We start from the raw sequence: 21,976 nt of genomic DNA on the forward strand, positions 1-21,976 counted from the left end.
GTTTAGGGTTACAAAATGACCGCTTGGAACCGCGATCCGATTTATTTTCCGTAAGGGCGGACCAGACTCGGGCCATGTTGCGATCTAGCGTGCGATTTGCCTCGAATTTTTCAGATGCAGAGACATACGGAGGCGCTGTTCCAACGGTGATCTATGCCCCTCGTAGAATAGTGCGAAATCTTTCATGCAGACAGACTAAACAATGCGGTTGTCCTTGCATTTCCGGAATATGGACTCTTTTTGACCTAATCGGATTCCGATGTCTCTCACATGTCATGTGAAATACAGTGCCTATTCAAGGAAGCAGTCTAGAAAGTAGGTGATGGGGCGACAGATAGCCCGATGGAATATCCAAGAAGTAGCGCATATAGGGCGACCGATAAACATGGCCGAACACCCCTGTCCTGGCTGTCATGAACGGGCAGATCCTGTTTTCCTGTGCTGCGTTGAGCGGTCATGTTGCAGGAATACGGAATGCTAAGTGTTCAACGCAGTCGAGGATCCAGACGGAAGTTGCAGCCGGGGCCTTTCCAAGCTGATTCAGGTCGCCATGCTTTCTTGTGTCGAGGGGTACTCCGCAAAACAAGCTCTCCAATTCAATAAACAGTCGACTTTCATGGTCTGTAAAAGACCAGCCCGATATCATACAATACGAAAACTTCCCAAGTTTCTCAAACTTCGTTGCTGCCAATTGTCCATCCGGGGTAAGTGGGACGCGGGGAACAATGGCATTCGCGAACACGAGGAAACCCCTATTAAATTCAACATCCGCCTTCGCACAACAGAAAAATACTTTCTATCAATACATGTAACGAAGTGTCCAAATCTCCTATTGACGCCTGCCATTAACGATTTCTAAAAGACTGAACTTAACAGTGCTGCTTCGCTCTTGTTGCTCAGCTTAAAATCCCAGCTTGTCTCACATAAGCACACGATCCACGACGTAACTAGTTAACTAGTTGAATGACTGACCTAAAAACGCAGTCCCTTCACGATTTTGCAATCCTCGCCATAATCAAGGTCTTTTGGTTGGTTTACTTTCACCTTTATGTGATTCATTACCTGCTCTTCCATTTCTTTTCCACCCCCGGAGGTATTTTGGACTCCCTGTCTGTTCTAGCGTTTTGCGCAAGTGTCAGTTTCTGGTGCTTGTCCAGCCTCTCCTACCGCTTTCTAGACGCTTTCGGGAGGGAGGTGGGACGATGAGCAGAATCATGCGTCACGAAGATTCCTACCAGCATTTGGCAGATGAGCCTATTTTGTTCACTTTATCCAAGTGGACTTGGTATATGAACCAGATGTGTGCAATGACTGACACTGCCCTGGTTCAACTTCGATATCTTGCAAGCCAAGCTTGCCTTTGCCCCGATATTCATGTCTCACTGCTTCTACACCCAGTTTTATTACGGATATCCTAGAACTTGAGCCTATTTATGGACAGACGCGGACCTAGCAAAATCGGAAACAACTGTTCCACCTTCAATGCCAGCATGCCAATGTGACACAATTCGCGCAATCCCTACATAACCTCACAGTGAAACACCTGCGGGATTCGAAGATCCAACTTCCGATGCAGGGACCGTGCTGCGCAGAGTCGAGCTGGGATTTCAGGGATACTGCACGGAAGTTAGGAACCATCTCGCATGGCTCAAGGACGATACGGACAGCACCTTGAAGTTGCTCGATCTAGCACGAAACATAAAACAGACAAAATGTCGAGCGGCTGACAATTCTTGCTACTGTTTTCGTTCCCCTGTCAATTGATACTGGAGTGCTTAGAATGAAATCGCGGTTCAATAATTTAGGACCCCTTCTATATGACTCGGAGTTATTGTTCTCCTCGTGACATTTGCAGCTCTTTGCCTTATAGTATTTATGTTCTCTGATTGGATCAAGCAACCTGTTTCCAGGGTCGTACTAACTCTCCTAGGCTTGAGACTTCTATCACGCTATCTCTTGGTACCTCTGGTATGCATTTGAGTTCTTATTTTGGGCTCACCTCTCGCTGGCATGCTCAAAAACCCTTAAGAGGCTCCATTCTTGAGTATGGACTAGTGGCAGCTATTGGTGTTATATCTGCATTTGGAGTTATGGTACGCTACGGGTATGACTGGGAAGTTTGGAGGTCACTTTATCAGGAGTATCATTAATGAAACATTTCCTATCTACTTATTGTTCGGACACGGGTTGTACTCCTATATCTTTACGGGCTAATAGCGATTCATAACCTGGCAGGCAGGATCCAGTTTGAGGAAAGGTGGAAGGTTACATTTTTGGCTCCCTCATAGAAGTTAAAAATTAATATCTGGAAGATTCTAGCGATGTACACAGTGTAGCTTAACAATAACGTTGAGAGAGATGAGATTTATAATCCGGCGGAGTTAGCGGGATTAACATGGGATGAGATAAATAAATACAGGTGGAGATAATAACAACCAACTCCAATGTTTGCTATTACCATCAGCAGAAAATACAACATTCATCCACAGCTGTATCCTGTATCTATTTCAAACCATCAATCATGGCTCCCATTAATCTCATCTGGGGTGGAGGCTCCATCATGGACGAAGAGTCCTATCCCACCCTCGAATCCATCAATGCAGTTCTAGATATCCTACAAGCCAATGGTGTCAAGACCATCGACACAGCCAGAATCTACATAAATTCCGAGGAGCGTCTGGGTCAGGTCAATGCCAGCTCCCGCTTTGCCATTGATACGAAACACCCCGGCGGGTTCGCCCCCGAAGCAAATTCCCAAGAATTGATCGGTTCAATCGCAAACCAGAGTTTGAACTATCTCCAAACAGACCAGGTATGCATCAAACAAGGTGTTACGTGGAAGGTCTATCTCTAATAGCATAATCAGGTGGATGTCTACTACGTCCACGCACCCGATCGTCGCTTTCCCCTGGAGGAGCTTCTGGCCGGTGTAGACGCCCTCCACCAAGCCGGAAAGTTCAAGCGCTTTGGTCTTTCAAACTATCTAGCCACAGAGGTTGACGAAGTTGTCCGCGTTTGTCGTGAAAAGGGATACGTCCTGCCCAGTGTGTACCAAGGAAACTACTCCGCCGTCGCTCGTCGGGCGGAAACAGAGCTACTCCCAACACTGCGCAAGCACAATATCTCCTTCAATGCATACTCTCCGATTGCAGGTGGATTCTTGACTAAGGATGTCGAAGTGTTGGCTTCTGGTGGTGAGGGTCGATGGGATCCAAAGACAATGATTGGTGGGATTTACCATGCGCTCTATAATAAGAAGAACATGCTCGAGGGTTTGAAGCTTTGGGATAAGATCTCTAAGGAGTCCGGTATTCCCAAGGTTGAGCTGGCGTATCGGTGGGTAGCGTATAACTCGGCGCTCAGCGGGGAGTATGGGGATGGGGTTATCTTTGGTACGCGCACTATTGAGCAGCTGAATCAGACCCTTGCTGTATTTGCAAAGGGTCCTCTTGATTCTGCGATTGCGGTGCAAATTGAGCAGGTTTGGAAGATTGTTGAGGTTGATGCGCCTTTGGATAACTTTAATGATCTCCCTGGTCACCAGTGAAATGGAGAGCTATGGCTGTTGGGAGGTTTCTAATTGAGATGGGACTATCTGCCTTGATTCCTATTGTTGTTCTTACTATCTGAAACTTGTTCAGAAATTAATAATATAGCAGTATCTTACCTCAAATCATCCATTGACTATACAACATTTATCCGTGCTCTCTATGGGCCATACCAAAGCCCACTACCTACTCACAGTGCTTAGGTAGTGCGCTAGTCTAGACAACGCGGGAAGAGAGACACATGAAGCAATGAATGTGATGATATTCGCTGACTAGGGGCAAGGACTGATGATGGACGTAGGAGAGAGGAAGGGGAGAGAGAGCCAGCTAACCTCTGTAGGATCGACGAAACACACTACCGGCCCCGTACACCAGACGGCTTTACGGTCCGCGGTCTAGAAATCAAGCCTATCTACTCACACAATCACGCACGGCACACTACTGGTTATCTATACATGGGAAGGCCTACCGCTTCCAGGACGATGACCCATGCGCCTGCGGTGACCAAGAAACAGTGACCCACGTTTAGTGGTATTGCCCTAATCTGAGAAACCTACGGCGGGAGCTATGGAGGAGAGTTGGTGGCGCGTTTATCAGCATATCGAGCGGGAGAGCTAGGCTAGATAAACTCCGGGTGTTTCCCAAATCGGGCACCCAGCTCAGCGGGACCCGTCATTAGTCATCATTTTCACTGGCACTGCTGAGCTGGAACCCGTGGACTAGCGTGGTGCGTTGTATTGAGGTGAGCTGACTGAGCTGCTCCCGACGATCGAGCTACTCAGTGAGCAAAAAACGACAAGAGGTGGGAAAGGGAACGCCAAGACCTGCCAGACATTATCCTGCCTACATGCAATAAAAGTGCCTTCCGTAGAAAGTTAGAACTACAGGCCGTGTCATTATTCTCCCCCATATCAATTAAAAGCCATTAGATGTTAGACCCCTGATTCTGGTCACTATCAATATAATTGTAGTCGAGTCCCTTGTATAAAATTCGGAGCCCCGAGACCACCTGGGCAATATCCAAGATTTAGGGATCTTGTCACAAAGAGATGATCTATTTAAAGTCATATACCGTCTCAGCCAAGAAAAGCTTGTGTTCTCCATGAAACGAAGCTTTGACGGTTACACCGCATTATTCAAGCCCTAAAGATCGACCTTGTTTCTCCGTGTGCTAGCAAAAATGACACTGAGTTCTCTGGGCCTCATTGCTTGCTTATTCAAGTCACAAACCTGACGAACTATATCCCCGACTTGTCAACCATTCAATCTCTGCCCGAAAACTCATTTACTTTTCATTCAAAACAAGATCAATCGCATCCTTCTTTTTGTATCTCAAAAACATCTCAATTTAGCCAAGGCTCTTTTCATTGAGACTGACAACTACTTTTAATTTTCGGTGACCGGAATCAATCATCGTTGCCTTCAAAGAGTAGTAAACCCTCAAGTACTTACGTGCATGAGAGCTCAGCCAATATGGCTCCGAGAACGTACCTTACTACTGGCTTGAGGCATCTACCCAAGCCCCGCACCCTGGAGCCTGGCGAAGCCCTTCTCGTTCGGTACAAGAATTCCCTACGGCAGTACAAGTCTGACGTGTGGATTGGCGTGGTTCTCCCAGAAAATTCGGCCTAAGCCGACACATCAATCGCCGCCCTGTTGGCGCATAGCCAACTGATGGTGCTTGGGTGACGCACCCGAAAGACCGGATTTACTCCATGTATCTTCCGGGCCGCAATATGTAGTAAGTTTGGCCTCTTTTTCATACCCAAAAAGACCCTAGAAGTTGTGTATTTATTGATGTATATGTGTGACCATTGGCTTTGCTGCGTGCTTGTTGATCTATTTGTCGGTGTTTCTGACTATATGTGTGCATGTTGACCTATGAATATTGGAAACTAACATGTATGAAGCAAATGGGTCGGACTTCAGGATCTCTTTGTTCTGAAGGAAAAGACTATCAATGTTCTCCGGCGTGCCCAGAGAGAGCCAGATGCCAAGATCTGGGACGATATTCTGGAAATCGTTCGAAGTGAGCCTGGGCTGGAGAAGAACATGGCTCTCCAGGAGCTCGGCACCAAGGGCAAACGAGGGAAGGAACTCCGTTTCGTTCTTCCAAGTGGTCACGAGGACCTTGTCTCTTGTGGAGAAAGTCATGCTGACTTTGAGTCGGAGAAAGAAGAGGATGGTGATGAAGATGAGAATAAAGAAGCCCCATCGGATCACGCGGAGCCCGCTACTCCTGCTGCACCTGGCTCATCTAACATCTAATGGGCCAGCAAATATCAGATCATTTTCCGACTCACGTGCTACACAGAGCGTTCAGCCCAGACAGTCAATGGTGTTCCGAGATGGTAAGCCCACTGAACCTGAATCTGAACTGCTCCCTTTTGCAGACCGAGAGAACTCTAGCGTAAACGCAACGCAGAAATTCCAGCCACGTCCTCCTCTAATGCCCCTTAACTCTTCTCTCCCAATCTCATCGACAGTTGTGCCGCCACCAACTACCATGAATCAGAGCACGGTGCCTAAGGTTGAGAATGAGACTAGGTTCGTTGACTTCTGACTTCAATTCTCAATACGCATCCATCAACTAATATATTTCAAACATACAGTGCCAATGTTGCAGATGTGACATCCCAGAAACCCGTTCCAGAGTTCTCAATCTTTGATTTGACCATCACCCAGGCCCTGAAGCACGTCTTCCTGAATCAGCGTGAAGCCGCCCGAATTAAGGATGTCTTTCTAGGCACCGTGGCTCTCGAAAGACAGCCCGAATATCTGCCGATTCGCGAATACTTAGCCGATGGAGAATTTCCCCCTCGCCTGATCACCCTTAAGAGCTCTGGCTTCTCCCATCCCACCCCATTCCCAGCCCTGAATCCCAACGGCACCACCACCTTCCGACTGGTTGGTGACCAGATGGGAATTGGTCAGAACTTCAAACTGAACGGTGTGGGCAACAGTCTCGATTTGGAAAATGTCATTCTCGTACTCGGAAGAGTCTACCTCCAAGCTCGCCGTTTCGGCCTGATGGACTTGGTTTATCGAATTACCTTCAAGCTCCAAGTCGCCTGGAACTGCTACCCGGAGCTATACCAAACCAAACCGCTCCTCGAGGTTGCTTCTGTTGCTTTCGATGGGCGCATCAATTTTGACGAGGCTGACTGCGATTATCTCCAGTCATGGCTCATTCATTTCATCTCCGAGGCCTCAGATTTACTCACATACAACGCCAGCGAGCAGTTCTGGTCGTTGTTACGGACTCATCCAAAACTCCAAGACAAAGTTCTCAATCTGCGCATGCTTGCTCACGTCCATAACCCAGAGTTGTATGGCAATACCAGTGTGCTCCTCGAGAGCCGTGGTCTGGGAACCCGATGACATGCACTCTAATTGAGCGGGAACACAGCAAAGAGCTGTGTTTCCCACAGGGTCATCTCGACATGTTGAGCGCCTCAGGTTTCTCCCTTTTGCTTGCTTGTCTCTTTTCGTTTTCTTCCGGTTTCAATATTGGTTTATTTACATTCTTTATCATTCTGCTTTTTATTTGCATTTTCTGATTATGGGATTCTCGCCATTTCATCTTTCACAATAGAAGGAGTTGCATCTCAATGGTTTGGCTTCTTTTGCTTCTGTCGTCATGCAGTGGAAATGGGGAGACCGTGCAAGCTCATAGTTAACGTTCATCAACGCACATATTCTTATCCAACATATCTCATTGAGGTCGTCTCCAAAACTAATAGTGATAGCCGTTTCCACATAACCAGTAGTTTGAGGGTCACATTAAGCTTGATGTTTGCAAGGCATCCGAGAAGGGCATCTCGGCCCACATTTGAAGATACCAGTATGATGTCCAAAGTTGGGATACTCGCATCATAGTAATACTAGTGTGTGAATACGCGCCTGACTGTGCAAAATTCCTGTTGTTACAAGACGTGCAGATAAAAGCCTTTTTCTTTTTCCGGAAAATAATTCAATTCATCATGTCAACTCGCAGGTTAATTGAAAACGACCCAGATATGGATAAAAATATGACGGTGCACCTGTGCAAACCACCATCGCTAAAGGGAACCCGAATATCACGCCTGGAGTGAAAAAAAGATGAAAGCAATTGGAAGAATTGTAACGAATGTAACACGATTCAAGCTGAGCTCCATCGCGGGATATTAGCATAGCCCAAAATGAACAACAGAAGGATCGGAAGGAAACAAGTTGCAGCATAAAAGAGAGAAGACAGCAGTTGGTATTTCATAATTCACAAGAGTGCAAGATTCGCCACAAAGTGAGACGACTGGCACGAAGGGTAGACAGGTTTAGGCGTCATCACCAGTGGTCCCGGCCTCGATTAGCTCCGGAGGAGACTCAGTAGCGTCCTAAACGACCTTCTCAGGAGCTTCAACGATAGACTCATTGGCGATGCCGGGGGAAGCATTCTCCGGACCGTCCTCAGACTTCACAGCGGTGCCATTGGCAGATTGCTCAGTGGAGGATTCGGCAGGCTCCCCGGCACCCTGGTCAGCGGACTCATCGGTTACCTTCGCGGCGGCTGGCTTGCGACTTTTGGCCTTGGGCTTCTCTTTGATAGTCTTGGGGGCTTCAGCAACCTCCTCGGTAGGTTTCTGGGTAGGCTTGGTTGCAGCGGGCTTGCGGGTACGCGTTTGCTTAGGCTTGTTCTCAGAGGTGCCATTGTTGCCGTTGGTCTTGTTTTTGGCAGTGCGGGTGCGCTTGGGCTTCTCGGTCGATTCATCATAAGCCTCCGATCCACTGGTTTTGGCTTCATTGGTAGCCTTCGGACCTTTCTTGCCATTTGCACCATTGGCAGCCTCGGTACGAGCGGTAGACTTCTTGGTCTCACCATTAGCAAAGCCAGTCTCGTTGTCGATAGAGGAGACATCCTTGTCGACAGAAGAAACATCATTGTTGAGATCCTTCTTGGCACGAGTTGCGCGAGTTGCGCGAGTTGGACGAGTCTTGGGCTCAGTGGCGGTCTCGTCTGAATCCTTCTTTGGCTGATCCTGATCGGCATGGTCAAGTTCGCCGGAATCGTTGTCAGTAGCAATAGTCTTAAAGGTAGTAGCTTTGTTAGCACGGGAACGCTTGGTAGGTTTGTCCTTGGGCTCATTGTCGGTGGAGGCGCTTTCCTCCTCGATGGGCTTCTTGCCGCGAGTAGCGCGCTGCTTTGGTTTAGCAGACATTTCAGTGTCGGCATCAGCACCTTCATCTTCCGAAACCTTCTTTGCACGACGGCCACCCTTCTTGGTCTCGACCTTGACCTTGACTTCGAGCTTGATGTCAGAATCGGGACTCTCTTCGTCCGAAACCTTCTTTGGACGGCCACGGCCAGGCTTCTTGGGCTCGACGTTGGCATCTGCCTCAGCGGCAGTCTTCTTGGGGGGACGGCCAGGCTTCTTAGCGCCGGGCTCAGTCTCAACGATAGCAGCATCGGCAATAGCATCATCGTTGTCAGTAGCTTTCTTGCCGCGAGTTTTCTTCTTCTTGGTGGTGGGCTCCTCGTCCGTATTCTCAGGGTCGGTCAGACCATGCTTCTTGCCAGGAGAGGACTGCTCAGCTTCCTCGGACTGCGAGTCACATTAGTATCTCATATTATATGAGGATAGAAGATGGAATTGACGTACCTCAGCAGCCTTGGCCTTGCCCTTGCCATTCTTGACACGCATGCCGGCATGTCCAGGGCGGTTGCACACAGCATCCTAGGAAATGTTAGTCGGTTGATTCACAGTTGTTGGACCCAATTTGAAAGAAAATGTCCCAAATTTGCAGATGGAGGAAGGTGAGCTTACGCCTTTCCACTCGTCGTCTTCGATGTGACCCACTTCGATGGCCTTGCGAACCTTGGCTTGGAGGTCCTCGTTCAGCTCATCATAGCCGTCAATGTGAGAGAAATCAGGATCATCAGAGACTCCAGTGATGTCATTCTTGACGTTCTGAATTTGTTTGGGGGTAAAACAGCCCCTAAACGAGGTCAGTATTTGGACTCGTTTGCTCAAGGATAGAAGCCATGAATGTTTGTTTAAAAAGCATGTCTCTTCACGAGGCTAGACTCACCAGTGGCGCCAGGACCAACTCTGGAAGCCTGGGCCATCAACCCAGGTGCCAACACGAAATTCGCCCTTCGTGATCTTGACCTTCTCTTTGTTGCATTCCGGGGCTTTGCAGCCAGCACGGCCCTGCGCGGCAATCTCTGATCATGAAGTTAGCTGTGATGTCATGAAGGCTGTTGCGGTCCCTTGGACTCAGGAAAAGTGGGTAATTTTCTCAGAAAATGCCAGAATACACAAAGGAGAGGCTTATAAATTAGGGCATGATATCACATGTTCAGTTGTGCACCAGGCATTCTCACTTGGTGCAATAGACATACATCTATTAACCATGACAACACTGGTAGAAAGATCATGGAAACAGCATATGAAGTCACTCACCAAAGCGGTATGGCATTTTGACTGATGTAGTCAATGCAAGTAGTGGAAAAAATGGAGGTGTGTTGTGAGGTTCACGATGGTGAAGTGAAGTAGGTAGTACCGGCTGCAGATATGCGGGTTACTAGTGAACAAAGCAACGCACAACAAAGAAAATAAAAACTGTTTGCACAAGGTGGGCGCAGTCCGAAAAGTGATAAGAAAGGTTAGAAATTGAGGTTGTCGTAAGAGCAAACCGAAGAGAGGGAATGCTACACAGTATTTAAAGGGGACAGCTGTTAAAAAGTCAGATGCCGTCGACTTCCCAGTATTGACTCTCTTTGATTTTTCTCAATAAATAATGAGATATGAATACTCTGATCTTCCTTTTTCAGAAGAACAATAACAATGTAGAACAAAGAAACCGGGATGTTCGTTTGTTGTGTGGCCCCTTTCGAATAAAATGCATTTTCTGGCCAATAGTCTTTTGTGTAATTCGCTATTGTGTGTTTTTCAATGTTATTCGTCAATGACTGCATTTTAACTATTCATTTAATTATTCATAGACATAAAAGGGTCTGACATTCTGACTTTCTGCTCAATAGTGAGATCTTTGTAACTTGACATAGTCAATCGGGCATCAAGGCATCAATATTACCTAAAACGGGCTTTTGTCGCATAGCACCTATCCCGTAGGTAGTTATGATAGGTATGATTTACCTACCTCGTATCGTGCATACATAACCAGAAAACTTAAGGAAATATAAAACACTGTAATTCTATCTAAAATTTCCTTATTAAGAAGCTTCCTGTTATGTATTTTGCTGGATCACAAGGATTTGGTAAGAAGCGCCCTGGCCCACCACCTGGAGACGTTCATAGGAGTAGATATACGATTCTATCATGGTATCTGGATCTTTCTGCATCAATTTAACAGCTGCTTGCATTCTATGAACATGGGTTCTAGGAGCCTCAGTTATGAGAATCTGACAAAATGTGGGAAAGGCCTATGGATGGAGGTATAGTATTCCAAGCTTAGACATGGAAACAATTGGCATTCTACACCTACATACTTCCTGGAGGAGGACAATTTAGATATCCATAGTACATTATCTAGAAGCAATATGATTATCCCAACCTAAATATCACAGAAATAAGTGTCGAAGGTAAACCATATGAACGAAAACCTCTGGAAAGGGTGATCTGCCATGTGCTTATTCCGCTAACCAAAGGCGGTTAGCTTATTCTGACGGTTGAAGGTTGCCCGAGTCTACATCTTAAGCTTGTTACTACCTACTAGTCTTTCTCGCTACATTCGAGTAGCCCCAAACCCACAAACAACACAGTCACCGTCTCCTATTAGCAAAAGGGAAACCTCTTATACTACCAGTCAAAGGGAGAAGACACCAATTCCTCCCACACGCGCAACCCCACCGATACCACGCGGTCGCATCACCTCCCCTCAAACCAACACCCACAAAATGTCCGAACCAGGCCCAGAATCCATCCCGACAAGCGCAGATCCACGCAGCAAGCGTCCAACAAAACGACGCGCCGTGACACCTCATTCCGAAGTCGCCAACGAGATCCAAACACTCTTCAAAGACCCAAGCAAAGACCTGCAACTACCCAATGCTCTGAAACCGCGCACCGTCGCGTCCCTCTCGGCGCCGCCAGAGATCGTGACCAATGTGCAGGGATCATCGGCCGGTGCGGGCTCTGGCGAATTCCACGTGTATAAGGCCAGTCGGCGGCGGGAGTATGAACGACTGCGGTTGATGCAGTCTGAGGTGGATAATGAGAAGAGTGATGAGGCTTGGGAGAAAGAGCGGGAGGAGACGAAGCGCAAGGATAATGAGAAAACGGAGAAGAATCGGAGGAGGAGGGAGAAGAAGAAGAATGCGCGTGGGAAGAAGGGTGGTGGTGATCAGAATGATGTTGCTCCTGTGAAGAGCGCTGCTGCCCCGGGCTCTATGGTTACTATGGAAGACCGAGATGGAGGCGCTACAGATGGTCAAGTGGGTGAGCAAGAAGTTCCTGGTGTCATTTTCCACGATGAGGACTAGTAGAGGCAGGTTTCAAACGCTGGCTGTGTACGATACGAATATACAATATACCCATCTGGATTTGCTTTTTTCTTTTTTTGAATCTAAGAAATTCATACAGAAGGAAGACAGCCAAGAGGCAAATCGTGTAACATTATGTACGGACCTCGAGTCCAAGTATCATTTTTCTTTTTCGTCTATCAATCATTCGTCGCCGCCACCGCCGCCGCCGCCAGCGATCTGTTGAGCGGACTTTCCGCTGCAAATGTCGTCGACACGGAGGAGGAGACATGCGGACTAAAGGGAAATATGTTAGTGAAATGTAGTGCGCATGGAAAAACAGTAGGGAGCTTACCTCGACCGCAGTCTTGATGCTCTGAAGCTTGACGGCTTCGGGCTCCCAAACACCGTACTCCTTCATATCAACCAAGTTACCAGTCTCGCCATCGAGACCCCAGGTGTGGTGGCCCTCGACGTGCTTAGCACGCAGACTGGTAAGCACACGGATAGGGCTGGAACCGGCATTCTGGGCCAATGTGCGGGGGATGACCTCCATAGCATCGGCAACGGCCTTGTATGGCCACTGCTGGACGCCCTCAATGGAGCGGGCAAGCTGGCTGAGCTTCACGGAGACAGCCATCTCAGTAGCACCACCACCGGGAGACAGACGAGGGTGGAAGATAACGTTGCGAGCAACGGACATGGCATCCTGCAAGTTGCGCTCAACCTCATTAAGAATATCCTTGGAGGGGCCGCGCAGCAGAATTGTGCAGGCCTTCGGGGACTTGCACTTGCGCATGAATGTGAAGTACTCATCGCCAATCTTCTCAATCTCGAACAGTCCGCATCCAGTACCAATATCAGACTCTTGGATGTCATCGACACGGTTGACGATGGTAGCACCACTGGCACGGGCAATACGGTTGTTGTCGGTCTTTCGCACGCGGCGAAGAGCTGTGATGTTGGCTTTCACCAGGAAGTGCTGTGCAAGATCTAGTAGAGCTCGGTGGTTAGAACATGCAATCAATCGCCTTAATCAGACCGCTTGCTTACCGGAAACACCCTTCTCGGTGATAACAACGTCGGGCTTGAAAGCTAGAATGGCCTCGCACATGTGCTTGACCTGCTCCTCCTCAATCTGGAGAATACGGTTCCAGTCATCCTCCTTGGAAATCTCAATGTTGGTTTGCGACTCGCCCTTCTTGTACTCCAGGGGGCAATCCAGGAGAAGAACACGGGGGTTCTCGATTCTGCGACGCATCTTGGGATGCGTGATATCCTTGTTGACCATGACACCGTCGATCACCTCAGAGTCCTCGATCTGGCCACCGGGGACCTTCTCAATACGTGCGTAGCGCTTGATATCGACTTCCTGCTTTCCACTGCCGACATCGAAGGAGACGGTTCGCACAGCCCTCAAAGCGAGGCTGCACATGAGCTCTGACCAACGCGACACGAACTTGGTTCCGATGGAGGACTGGATAAGGCTGTACATGGCCTTGTCATCGTGAATGTCAACGGGCGTCGAGACATCCTCCACGATCTGAAGGGCATCGGCGAGGGCACGCTTGAAAGCCTGGATGATAACGACGGGGTGGATGTTGCGTTCGAGCTGGGGGATGGCCTGGGCGAGCATTTCACCGGCTACGGAATATCAGCATCTACCATGGAGTCTTCCGGAATAATCTTTGTCATACCAAGGATGATGACCGTTGTGGTACCATCGCCGACCTCCTCGTCCTGGGTACGGCTGAGCTCGATCATGCTCTTAGCCGCGGGGTGCGACACTTCGATCTCTCGCAGAATAGCGTGGCCATCGTTGGTCAACACAATACCACCCATAGGGTCAAGCAGCATCTTCAACATGGCCTTGGGTCCGAGACATGACCGAATGATATCCGCAACACTGGTGTTTATTGAATTAGCATCGAGCAGGGGAGAACAGCGGAGGACCTAGATGTAGCGTACGTCTTTGCCGCGGTAATGTTAGACATCTGTGCTTTCCGGCCAACCTGGCGCTCACCGGAATTGGTGTCTAGATGACTTGTTAGCACTTAAGGGGAGTAACTCGATGGGGGGTAACGAACTCATCACCACCACCGGAGCCTGCATATTGGCGGTGTTTTATTGTTGTTTGAGCGGGAAGTAGATATAAAACGGTCTGTATCACTTGCGAATACCGAAAAAAATATTGCACGAAGATGACAATCCAAGAGTTCCGACTTCAACGCTGTTCGCCCGCATTCCATCAAATTTCCAGGCGAAGTGGGAGCTCCCTCGAGCTAGTCCATATACGGCTAGCGTTGGGTCCTGACAAACCAGGCAAACATCTCCAACTTTCTACATCTGAGCAACTCTACAAAGTTCTAGTTCAATGTAAAGGGTCGTACTATAGTCTGTTTCATTGTGTGGTTCTATACATATTTTAGTGATTATCGAGATAAGGCATATTAGATGACCAAAACCAACCTAGGAAAACCGCAATTTCCAACCTCAGCATGCGAAGCGACCAAACCAAGCTTGATTGAGAGGTATCGCGTTTTGACCTCGATAAAGTTCAGAATGGAAAAAGAGTTGTCTATTAAAATGAAATAGTAACATAGCTAAACTTAGAGCCCGGCTTGGTCTCTTTCTCTTTCTAGACCACTTCAATATCCTGCTTAGTATCAACAACGAAAATTATATAGCTGGTTAAACATGACGACTAAGTGAGATAACTAGTAAACCCCTGGCCAACGTTGTTAGCGCTTTATGTACGGCACATAACGAGAGAAAAAAAAGGGAATCAACAAAGCCCATATGAAACAAAGATACAGGATCATTCCGCTGTTGCGTAAAGGAAATTATTCAGATACAAAATCATACAAAAGAAATTAACAAGTACGGGCTAATACACGCCATGAAAGTAATGTACATGAAGCGGACTTTTGTTCAGAACTCCCGGCTCTCCCCGATATCGCACACATCAAAAACACCAGTCTCTGCGATATCGTGCTTTTTCAACGCCTCCTTGAGCTTCTTGGGAGGCTCAAGCACATCTTCCTCAGTAAGGACCCAAGTGCCCCAATGCATGCCCAAGGCCTTTTTGCATTTGGTGTCTTTGAAAATGTGAACAGCGTCGTGGGGGTCAGAGTGTGCTGGACTGAAGATATGACGGGGAGCGTATGCTCCAATTGGAATCAAGCCAAGATCAAACGGGCCCCGGAACTCACCTACCTGCTCGAAGGCAGGACAGATAGGGAAATTGTATTTGGGGTCCCAATCATCCTCCCCTTCTGGTAGTTCGTCCACTGCTCTGTACCCGGAGTCACTAGACCAGAGGTCAGTAAAGCAACACTCTAAAGGTGTAGATAAGTTGGGGGAGATTATCATACCCAGCAAAATAAACTTTGCTACCACCAGACTCAATGGCCCAGGACGCCCATAGAGTCTTGTATTTGTCAAAAGGACCGCGGGCAGTAATATGCTGGCAAGGCAGGCAACTGATGCGCGCCTTGATCTCTGCTGCAGCGGAAGATTCACCTACCGGTTCAACCTGCGGACCCTTTCCCTTCTCGGGTGACAATTCAATATCACGCTCATCCCACCAATCCATCTCGGTTACATTTTGGATGCCTGAGTCGTGGAACCAAGACTTGTTGCCTAGTGGCACAAAGAAATGGCAATTGGGATGCAATTTCGCGATTTTCGAGACAGTTGGGTGAGACAGATGATCGTAGTGGTTGTGGGAAATGACTACCGCATCGATGATGGGGATATCCTTGATCTGACATGGAGGGTTGGTATAGCGCTTCGGACCGAGTTGATAAGGTCCGCAGCACGGCCCACAACGCGCCTCAAACACAGGGTCAAATAGTACTCGGAGTCCGCTGGGGAACTCCACATAGTAACATGCATGTCCAAGCCATGTTGCGCGCAGCTTGGGGGTATCCCGGCTGGGAAGAAACTCGGGCTTGTGAATGGTGACAGTTGGCGGCGTGGTGTCGGGTGTATTTGCTTTGCCGTTCAGTCGACGAAAGCTGTATGACGCGTTAGAGACTGGTTTGCTTCAATGCTCAACAAATATACTTACATCATCATTTGCATGATATCCTTCGACTCCAGATCGCGAAAAGATCTATCACACGATGTGGTTAGTTTACCCGACAAAGGATCGAGAATCCAGCAAGTCATAGAGGCTTACTTACTCCCACGGGTTTCTGAATCCATGCTGTGCATGATGACTTTTCTGTAAAAAATCTTCTGGGCTAGGTCTAGCCGGGGAGTTAGCCACGGTCAGCGCATATAGCACTTCAGTAGTAGGCGGGGTGCTCATGTTGCGGATTGCTGGATGGATAGCGCGTCGGTACTGTGTCCGCCGAGTAAGCGGGAAACGGAGAAGAAGTCGCATTGGATATCCAGGCTTATATAACAAAGCCACCTCGCACGGAATACAAATGGATTTAAGGAGAGAAATGCAAGAAGCAGACCGGTATTTTAATTCCGATATCTCCGATATTAAGCATCAACCAAGAACGCCGGGTCATCGAAGTATATCGCATATATCCCCCATATTGAATACATGTAGGTCTATCAAATATGTACATGTATGTACATTCTAACCTTCAACCTTGAAAGGTTGTAGTTCTCTTGCACTCGTCCTATGGATTGCGCTGTGGCACCCGTGGGTATGTCAAATGCTCGGCCCGTCGTAACTCCGATATCTTCCCTTATCGATCTTCTCGACATTCGCGATCTTCACGACACTGTTGATTTGGTATGGAGCCAAATGCGGTCCCTAGTGCTGCGCCGTCTGCGGGCGACCTGATTCTGCAGCAGAGAACAGAAGCGCTCCAGTCGGCGCAGAAAGGCGACGGAAGTCTCTTCTCGCAGCTAACGAGCAATCCCTTGTTTACAGCGGTATGAGACCTGCCAGTGTTCGATCCGAAGCGATGTGCTAATCTTATTTTGTTGCTAGGGTTTTGGTCTTGCAGGCCTCGGGGCAGGATTGACTTTAGCACAGAAAGGCGTTCGACATGGCGCTGCTCTTCTCCGCCGGCGGATGCTGGTGGACGTCGAGATCAGCATCAAAGATGACTCCTATCCGTGGTTTCTACACTGGATGACTCTCTACCAGCAATCACAACTCAATGCAGGCAAAGCCGCCGCAAACACTACTTATATGGACCGATTCCTCCAAAAGCTCACACCCGGCATGCGCCACCTCTCCATCCAAACGCAGAAGATCGAACATTCGAACGGAGCAATTCACACACACTTTTCGCTGATTCCAGGGCCTGGAAAACACGTTCTACGATACAAAAATGCGTTTGTATTTGTCAATCGTATGCGCGAGTCGAAATCCCGCGACATTCAGACCGGAAAGCCATGGGAGACAATCACCCTCACCACCCTATATTCCCAACGCCACATCTTCGAGGACCTCTTCACCGAAGCTCATGCGTACGCCGCAAAGGGCCACGAAGGCAAGACGACAATCTATAACAGCTGGGGTACCGAGTGGAAACCATTTGGAAATCCTCGCCGGAAGCGTCCGTTGGAGTCGGTCGTTCTCCACGAGGGAGTCAAGGAACGGGTAGTGGCAGATGTGGAAGACTTCATTTCAAGTTCCTCATGGTATCACGATCGTGGAATTCCATACCGACGAGGATATCTCTTATACGGTCCTCCCGGTACCGGCAAGAGCTCTTTTATCCAGGCACTTGCGGGCGAGTTGAATTACGATATTGCCATTTTGAACCTGAGCGAGCGTGGCTTGACCGATGACCGGTTGAATCATCTTCTCACCATTGTTCCTAACCGCACGCTGGTTCTGTTGGAAGATGTGGATGCCGCGTTCTCGAACCGACGCGAGCAAAGCGATGCAGACGGCTACCGCGGGGCCAATGTAACTTTCTCGGGACTGCTCAATGCACTGGACGGAGTCGCTAGTGCAGAGGAGCGCATCATCTTCCTCACCACCAACCACGTCGAACGACTCGATGAGGCGTTGGTCCGTCCTGGGCGTGTGGATATGACTGTCCGTTTGGGCGAAGTGACTCGCTACCAGGTTGGCTGCCTGTGGGATCGATTCTATGAAGATATCGACACCGACGGCGTTTATCGCAAACTTTTCTTGGATCGACTCCAGGAGCTTGGTTTGATTGAAGATGAATCAGGCAACAAGCCTGATCGGTCTATCACCACCAGTGCAGCTGCTCTCCAAGGCTTATTCTTGTATAACAAGGGAAACATGGAGGGCGCGATTACCATGGCCGAGGGTCTGACCCACAGTGTGCACACCGAGGCCTTGGGCCAGGATCAGGGCAAGAACGAGTAATTGTATATCATGTAAATAAGATCAAACTATATAGAGACATTCATCTGGATGCACATTCCCAAAAAAAAGAGGAAATAAGCTCCACGATCAAGCCGGAATCACTAGGGGCAAATCTCGGGGATTTACATAGATCCACCTTGCATATTCTTTCTCTCACCGATCAGTAAAGAGTATTAAAGCATTCTGTCCAAGCTTGTTACCCCTCAATTTCTATTTTCCCCCACTAAACATCCACATTATGGTTTATACAATTGTCGTTCGTATGTGCTAACCCTCCCCATTACCGTTTCCTATGCTGACAGTGATAGACCTCCGCGCCAAGCCGGATGAAGAGTCCATCTCCAAGCTCAAGGCCAAGCTTGTTGAAGCCTCCAATGTTTACTCAAACGACAAGGAAACCCTCTCGTGGTTCGTGATGCAGTCTGTTTTCGACAAGCAGGACTTCACAATCGTCGAGCGTTACGTCCAGGAATCATCCCAGGAGTACCACCTTAACAACCCTTACTGGAAGACTTTCGACCCTTACGTGATTCCTTTGTTGGAGAAGGATATGGATATGCACCGGTTGGAGGAGTTGGAGGGTTCTACCATGTAAATTACCCCTTACGGGAGATGGAAAAGAATTTAATAACTGCATTCCACATCGTATTTACTATTACGATTCATTTCAAGATCGACGGGTTGAAAGCCTGGAATATCCCTCACAGGATCATAACCAAGACCGCTTTTTAAGCACTCGCATATTGAATACGAGCTTCCATGTGCCATATATCAACCACAGTTAAGCGCTTCTACGGAGTTTAATGATTATGTGAGCCGTTGTCACATTTTTATCTCCATTTAAAAAGGTCCCAGAATATGCAGATCCCAGGGTCAACACAGGGTCAAACGAGCTTACTCCCCGATTTCGATGCAAAAATAACTAGCCAATATAATCTCCGGATTATGTTAAATATAGATTCCCCCACGGTCCAAACACCAATCATCAAGCTGTATTGAAGCGCCGCTACTGCAGATGGATGTGCTCATCCCAGGATGGGGGCCAATCACATCCCCAATCGGTTAAGCGCCCACCGTATAAGCAGGGTTGTCACACATCTCGACGAGCCATGTATTTGCTTGGTCAAGCATATGGGCTGCATTCGGTGAGAATGGGGTATATCTCAGTCGAGACCCCCTGCGTTCGCGCTCTGCTCTGTTTTTGTAGACTACATTTGTCAAGATGAATCAATTTCAATTATTTCCACCTCCATCGCCTGAGGTAAAGAGGTCTAACAATCCATTTCGCAAACCCGGGAAGAAACCAGTAGCCTCTGAGCCAGCCTCTTCAATTCCTCTCGAGGAGATCAAGGATTCTGGCAAGACTGAATCCTTGCTCCTTCAGATTATCGAGGATACCCAGAGCTTTCCATCACCACCAACAGATGCTTCAAGATCTAAATCCCCGTTGTCTGCGGCGGGAGCATCTCGTGATGATTCAAAATCTCCTCAGTCCATGCACAGTCAGAACCGTCAAGCCAAGAGAGTGATCCATCAGACCCAGCCTTCGCATGGTAGTCAATACAGCAGCAGTAGCAGCCATCACACCACCGCGACAACTGTCTCCCCGCAGTCATCACAATCATCTGCTTCCTCGGTCCCGATGAGATCAATGTTCCCTCAGTTCGATCCGAAACTGCCTTTCAATAAGCAGGTATATCACCCACAGCTTCCAGAACCACCACGACCCGTCAAGTCTTCTCGGAAACCCCCTAAGCTCACGCTGTCGACAAATACTGAGATTGACCACGTTCTGGGGCCGAAGACTGTGCCTGCGAGTGTACTCAACTTCCCAGCTGGTGCTTTGGAGTCCGAGGAGTTTACATACTCATCCATGGAGGAACTGAAGATGCTATGGGAAACGGCCAACGGCCAGCGAACGCGAGACCTTGTAGGAACATTGAACCTACGCATGACAAAGTAAGACATGATATCTCCCACATATGTACAAATACTAACATCTCACAGAACGGGACCAGCTACCTTTACCCTCGGAAACTCCCAGAACCCGTTCTACACACTACAAACATACTCAACCAACGAACTCGCCCTAAGCAGATGCGATCCATCTAGACCAAACCACGACGTCCCAATCATGATGATGAGTCTCGAGGACCGCACACGCCGCGAACATCCCAACGACGGACTCGTGACCCTGCTCTTCTCCCGGCTAGCAGCTATGCTAGCCATAGACCAAGCCGAGGAGATCGGCAAGCAACACCACCTCACTCCCGGCGAGGCAGCAGAAGTAGAAACCGATGCACTCAAACGGGCCGCAGCACAAGAATCCTGTCGACTCTCCTGGAACCGCCATCAACGACTATACGAGCTACGACACCCCTACCTGTCACAAAACAATCCTCCCGCTCTTGTCGGCGCCGCCGGAATCCCACTCTCACCCGTGCGATCCGAGTCTTCAGGAATGGTGCGCATCACAGTCTCCAAACCGTCGAGCGACGCTTCTCCCCGCCAGCCACCAACAATCATCGTCACTGGTCCGGTCTCTTCCACGGCAATGGAAGCCGCTCAGCAAGCCGCCAATCTACGCACGTCCGTCCTCCCTGTTACAGATTTTGACGAGCCGCTCGCATCCTTGGACTTCGCTACAAAGACATTTTCGATTTCGCCTGCCGCTGTTATCGCTACGATACCCTCTCTATACGCTATCGACTCTCTCATCGCTGCAATGCTGGCAGTCGCCGTCTCGGATGAAGCTACGAACCCCATCCTTGCAGACATGGTTCTCGGGTCGCCAAAGTCGTCTAGACCATCGACATCCCACAACCCCGGCCCTTACTCAATGCCCGTGTTCCAGGGTAAACTGGTTACGACGGTTGCCGAGCGCGAAGACGCAGCAGAGAGCATGGAGTTGGCATCGCAGATTAAGTCTGCGCAGAAAAGGTCCAAAGTGGTCTCCGGAAAGAAAAGTGTTTTCAAGTTCTGGGATAGATCTTCTTCCAAGCCGCAGGAGAATAGTCGGGACTCAAAGAGTAATAATCGACAGGTTGTCGTTGAGGAGTTTGATTTGGAGAAGTACGGTCGATATGGGAATAGTTCATCGCGAGAAGGGGAGAAGTTGCCTGGGGTTACTCGTACCATCTTGCGTGTACTGTTCTTTGGCTTGGACTTGGTTGTGAAGGGATTGACGCTCATCGTGAAAATCTTGGCTTGGTTGTTGGTCAAGTCGACGCGGTGTGTGACCAGTGAGAAGTTCTGAGTTTGGCTTGTATCTTCACGTCCTATATGTCTGTTGATGACTTTTGATTTTTCTTTTCTATTGGATGGGTTGGGAGCGATCGGGTTAGTTACGGATCTTTAGTTATACCCAATTTGACAGTTCTTCGCGGCAATGATACTTGAGTGGTATGCAAATGAGTTCCTTGATTTGACCATTAGATAGGGTTGGTTTTGTTTTCAATGTGAGAACGCCGAAGTCGAGGATGGGGATGTCGTTGGTAATGAGAAGGCAAAGAAGGTTACCCGGACGTTCTGTTGGATAGGCTTCTATTCAGATGCGTTGAACCGGTCGTCAAGACGAATAGAAATTGCACGAAGCGCGCGGACAGCTATAAGAAAGGGAGAACCTGGCGGAATATGTGGATATGAAGC

At 48.6% G+C, this 21,976-nt stretch overlaps 11 protein-coding genes across 11 annotated transcripts; 8 read left to right on the plus strand and 3 right to left on the minus strand.

The window, feature by feature from the left end:
* Positions 1-2,521: 2,521 nt before the first annotated feature.
* On the plus strand, positions 2,522-3,547 carry N7447_008193 (aldo/keto reductase family protein; the record flags this gene model as incomplete). The annotated part of the gene is made up of 2 exons (XM_057232455.1): positions 2,522-2,812; positions 2,867-3,547. 2 exons carry the CDS (start codon positions 2,522-2,524, stop codon positions 3,545-3,547), a joined length of 972 nt encoding a protein of 323 aa, XP_057081997.1.
* A 292-nt stretch (positions 3,548-3,839) lies between these two features.
* N7447_008194 (uncharacterized protein) lies at positions 3,840-4,077 on the plus strand (the record flags this gene model as incomplete). Its single annotated transcript, XM_057232456.1, has 2 exons — positions 3,840-3,845; positions 3,889-4,077. 2 exons carry the CDS (start codon positions 3,840-3,842, stop codon positions 4,075-4,077), a joined length of 195 nt encoding a protein of 64 aa, XP_057081998.1.
* Positions 4,078-5,021: 944 nt separating this feature from the next.
* On the plus strand, positions 5,022-5,816 carry N7447_008195 (uncharacterized protein; the record flags this gene model as incomplete). The annotated part of the gene is made up of 3 exons (XM_057232457.1): positions 5,022-5,156; positions 5,216-5,289; positions 5,459-5,816. 3 exons carry the CDS (start codon positions 5,022-5,024, stop codon positions 5,814-5,816), a joined length of 567 nt encoding a protein of 188 aa, XP_057081999.1.
* A 67-nt stretch (positions 5,817-5,883) lies between these two features.
* On the plus strand, positions 5,884-6,929 carry N7447_008196 (uncharacterized protein; the record flags this gene model as incomplete). The annotated part of the gene is made up of 2 exons (XM_057232458.1): positions 5,884-6,095; positions 6,161-6,929. The coding sequence occupies 2 exons, from the start codon at positions 5,884-5,886 to the stop codon at positions 6,927-6,929; spliced, it is 981 nt and encodes a 326-aa protein (XP_057082000.1).
* Positions 6,930-7,921: 992 nt separating this feature from the next.
* N7447_008197 (PARP-type zinc finger-containing protein) lies at positions 7,922-10,004 on the minus strand (the record flags this gene model as incomplete). The annotated part of the gene is made up of 5 exons (XM_057232459.1): positions 7,922-9,127; positions 9,185-9,259; positions 9,350-9,521; positions 9,615-9,750; positions 9,989-10,004. The coding sequence occupies 5 exons, from the start codon at positions 10,002-10,004 to the stop codon at positions 7,922-7,924; spliced, it is 1,605 nt and encodes a 534-aa protein (XP_057082001.1).
* A 1,441-nt stretch (positions 10,005-11,445) lies between these two features.
* Positions 11,446-12,030, plus strand: N7447_008198 (uncharacterized protein; the record flags this gene model as incomplete). The annotated part of the gene is made up of 1 exon (XM_057232460.1): positions 11,446-12,030. One exon carries the CDS (start codon positions 11,446-11,448, stop codon positions 12,028-12,030), a length of 585 nt encoding a protein of 194 aa, XP_057082002.1.
* Positions 12,031-12,213: 183 nt separating this feature from the next.
* N7447_008199 (chaperonin-containing T-complex subunit CCT3) lies at positions 12,214-14,121 on the minus strand (the record flags this gene model as incomplete). The annotated part of the gene is made up of 6 exons (XM_057232461.1): positions 12,214-12,306; positions 12,365-13,002; positions 13,063-13,653; positions 13,707-13,915; positions 13,978-14,044; positions 14,097-14,121. The coding sequence occupies 6 exons, from the start codon at positions 14,119-14,121 to the stop codon at positions 12,214-12,216; spliced, it is 1,623 nt and encodes a 540-aa protein (XP_057082003.1).
* An 819-nt stretch (positions 14,122-14,940) lies between these two features.
* N7447_008200 (uncharacterized protein) lies at positions 14,941-16,399 on the minus strand (the record flags this gene model as incomplete). The annotated part of the gene is made up of 4 exons (XM_057232462.1): positions 14,941-15,319; positions 15,384-16,028; positions 16,082-16,126; positions 16,197-16,399. 4 exons carry the CDS (start codon positions 16,397-16,399, stop codon positions 14,941-14,943), a joined length of 1,272 nt encoding a protein of 423 aa, XP_057082004.1.
* Positions 16,400-16,767: 368 nt separating this feature from the next.
* Positions 16,768-18,328, plus strand: N7447_008201 (bifunctional AAA family ATPase chaperone/translocase BCS1; the record flags this gene model as incomplete). The annotated part of the gene is made up of 2 exons (XM_057232463.1): positions 16,768-16,908; positions 16,967-18,328. 2 exons carry the CDS (start codon positions 16,768-16,770, stop codon positions 18,326-18,328), a joined length of 1,503 nt encoding a protein of 500 aa, XP_057082005.1.
* Positions 18,329-18,566: 238 nt separating this feature from the next.
* Positions 18,567-18,923, plus strand: N7447_008202 (putative quinol monooxygenase; the record flags this gene model as incomplete). Its single annotated transcript, XM_057232464.1, has 2 exons — positions 18,567-18,588; positions 18,637-18,923. 2 exons carry the CDS (start codon positions 18,567-18,569, stop codon positions 18,921-18,923), a joined length of 309 nt encoding a protein of 102 aa, XP_057082006.1.
* Positions 18,924-19,550: 627 nt separating this feature from the next.
* Positions 19,551-21,584, plus strand: N7447_008203 (uncharacterized protein; the record flags this gene model as incomplete). The annotated part of the gene is made up of 2 exons (XM_057232465.1): positions 19,551-20,287; positions 20,336-21,584. 2 exons carry the CDS (start codon positions 19,551-19,553, stop codon positions 21,582-21,584), a joined length of 1,986 nt encoding a protein of 661 aa, XP_057082007.1.
* Positions 21,585-21,976: the final 392 nt, after the last annotated feature.

The sequence above is a fragment of the Penicillium robsamsonii genome, assembly GCF_028829455.1.
Source record: "Penicillium robsamsonii strain IBT 29466 chromosome Unknown utg000005l_segment0_segment0, whole genome shotgun sequence".
Lineage (NCBI taxonomy): Eukaryota > Fungi > Ascomycota > Eurotiomycetes > Eurotiales > Aspergillaceae > Penicillium > Penicillium robsamsonii.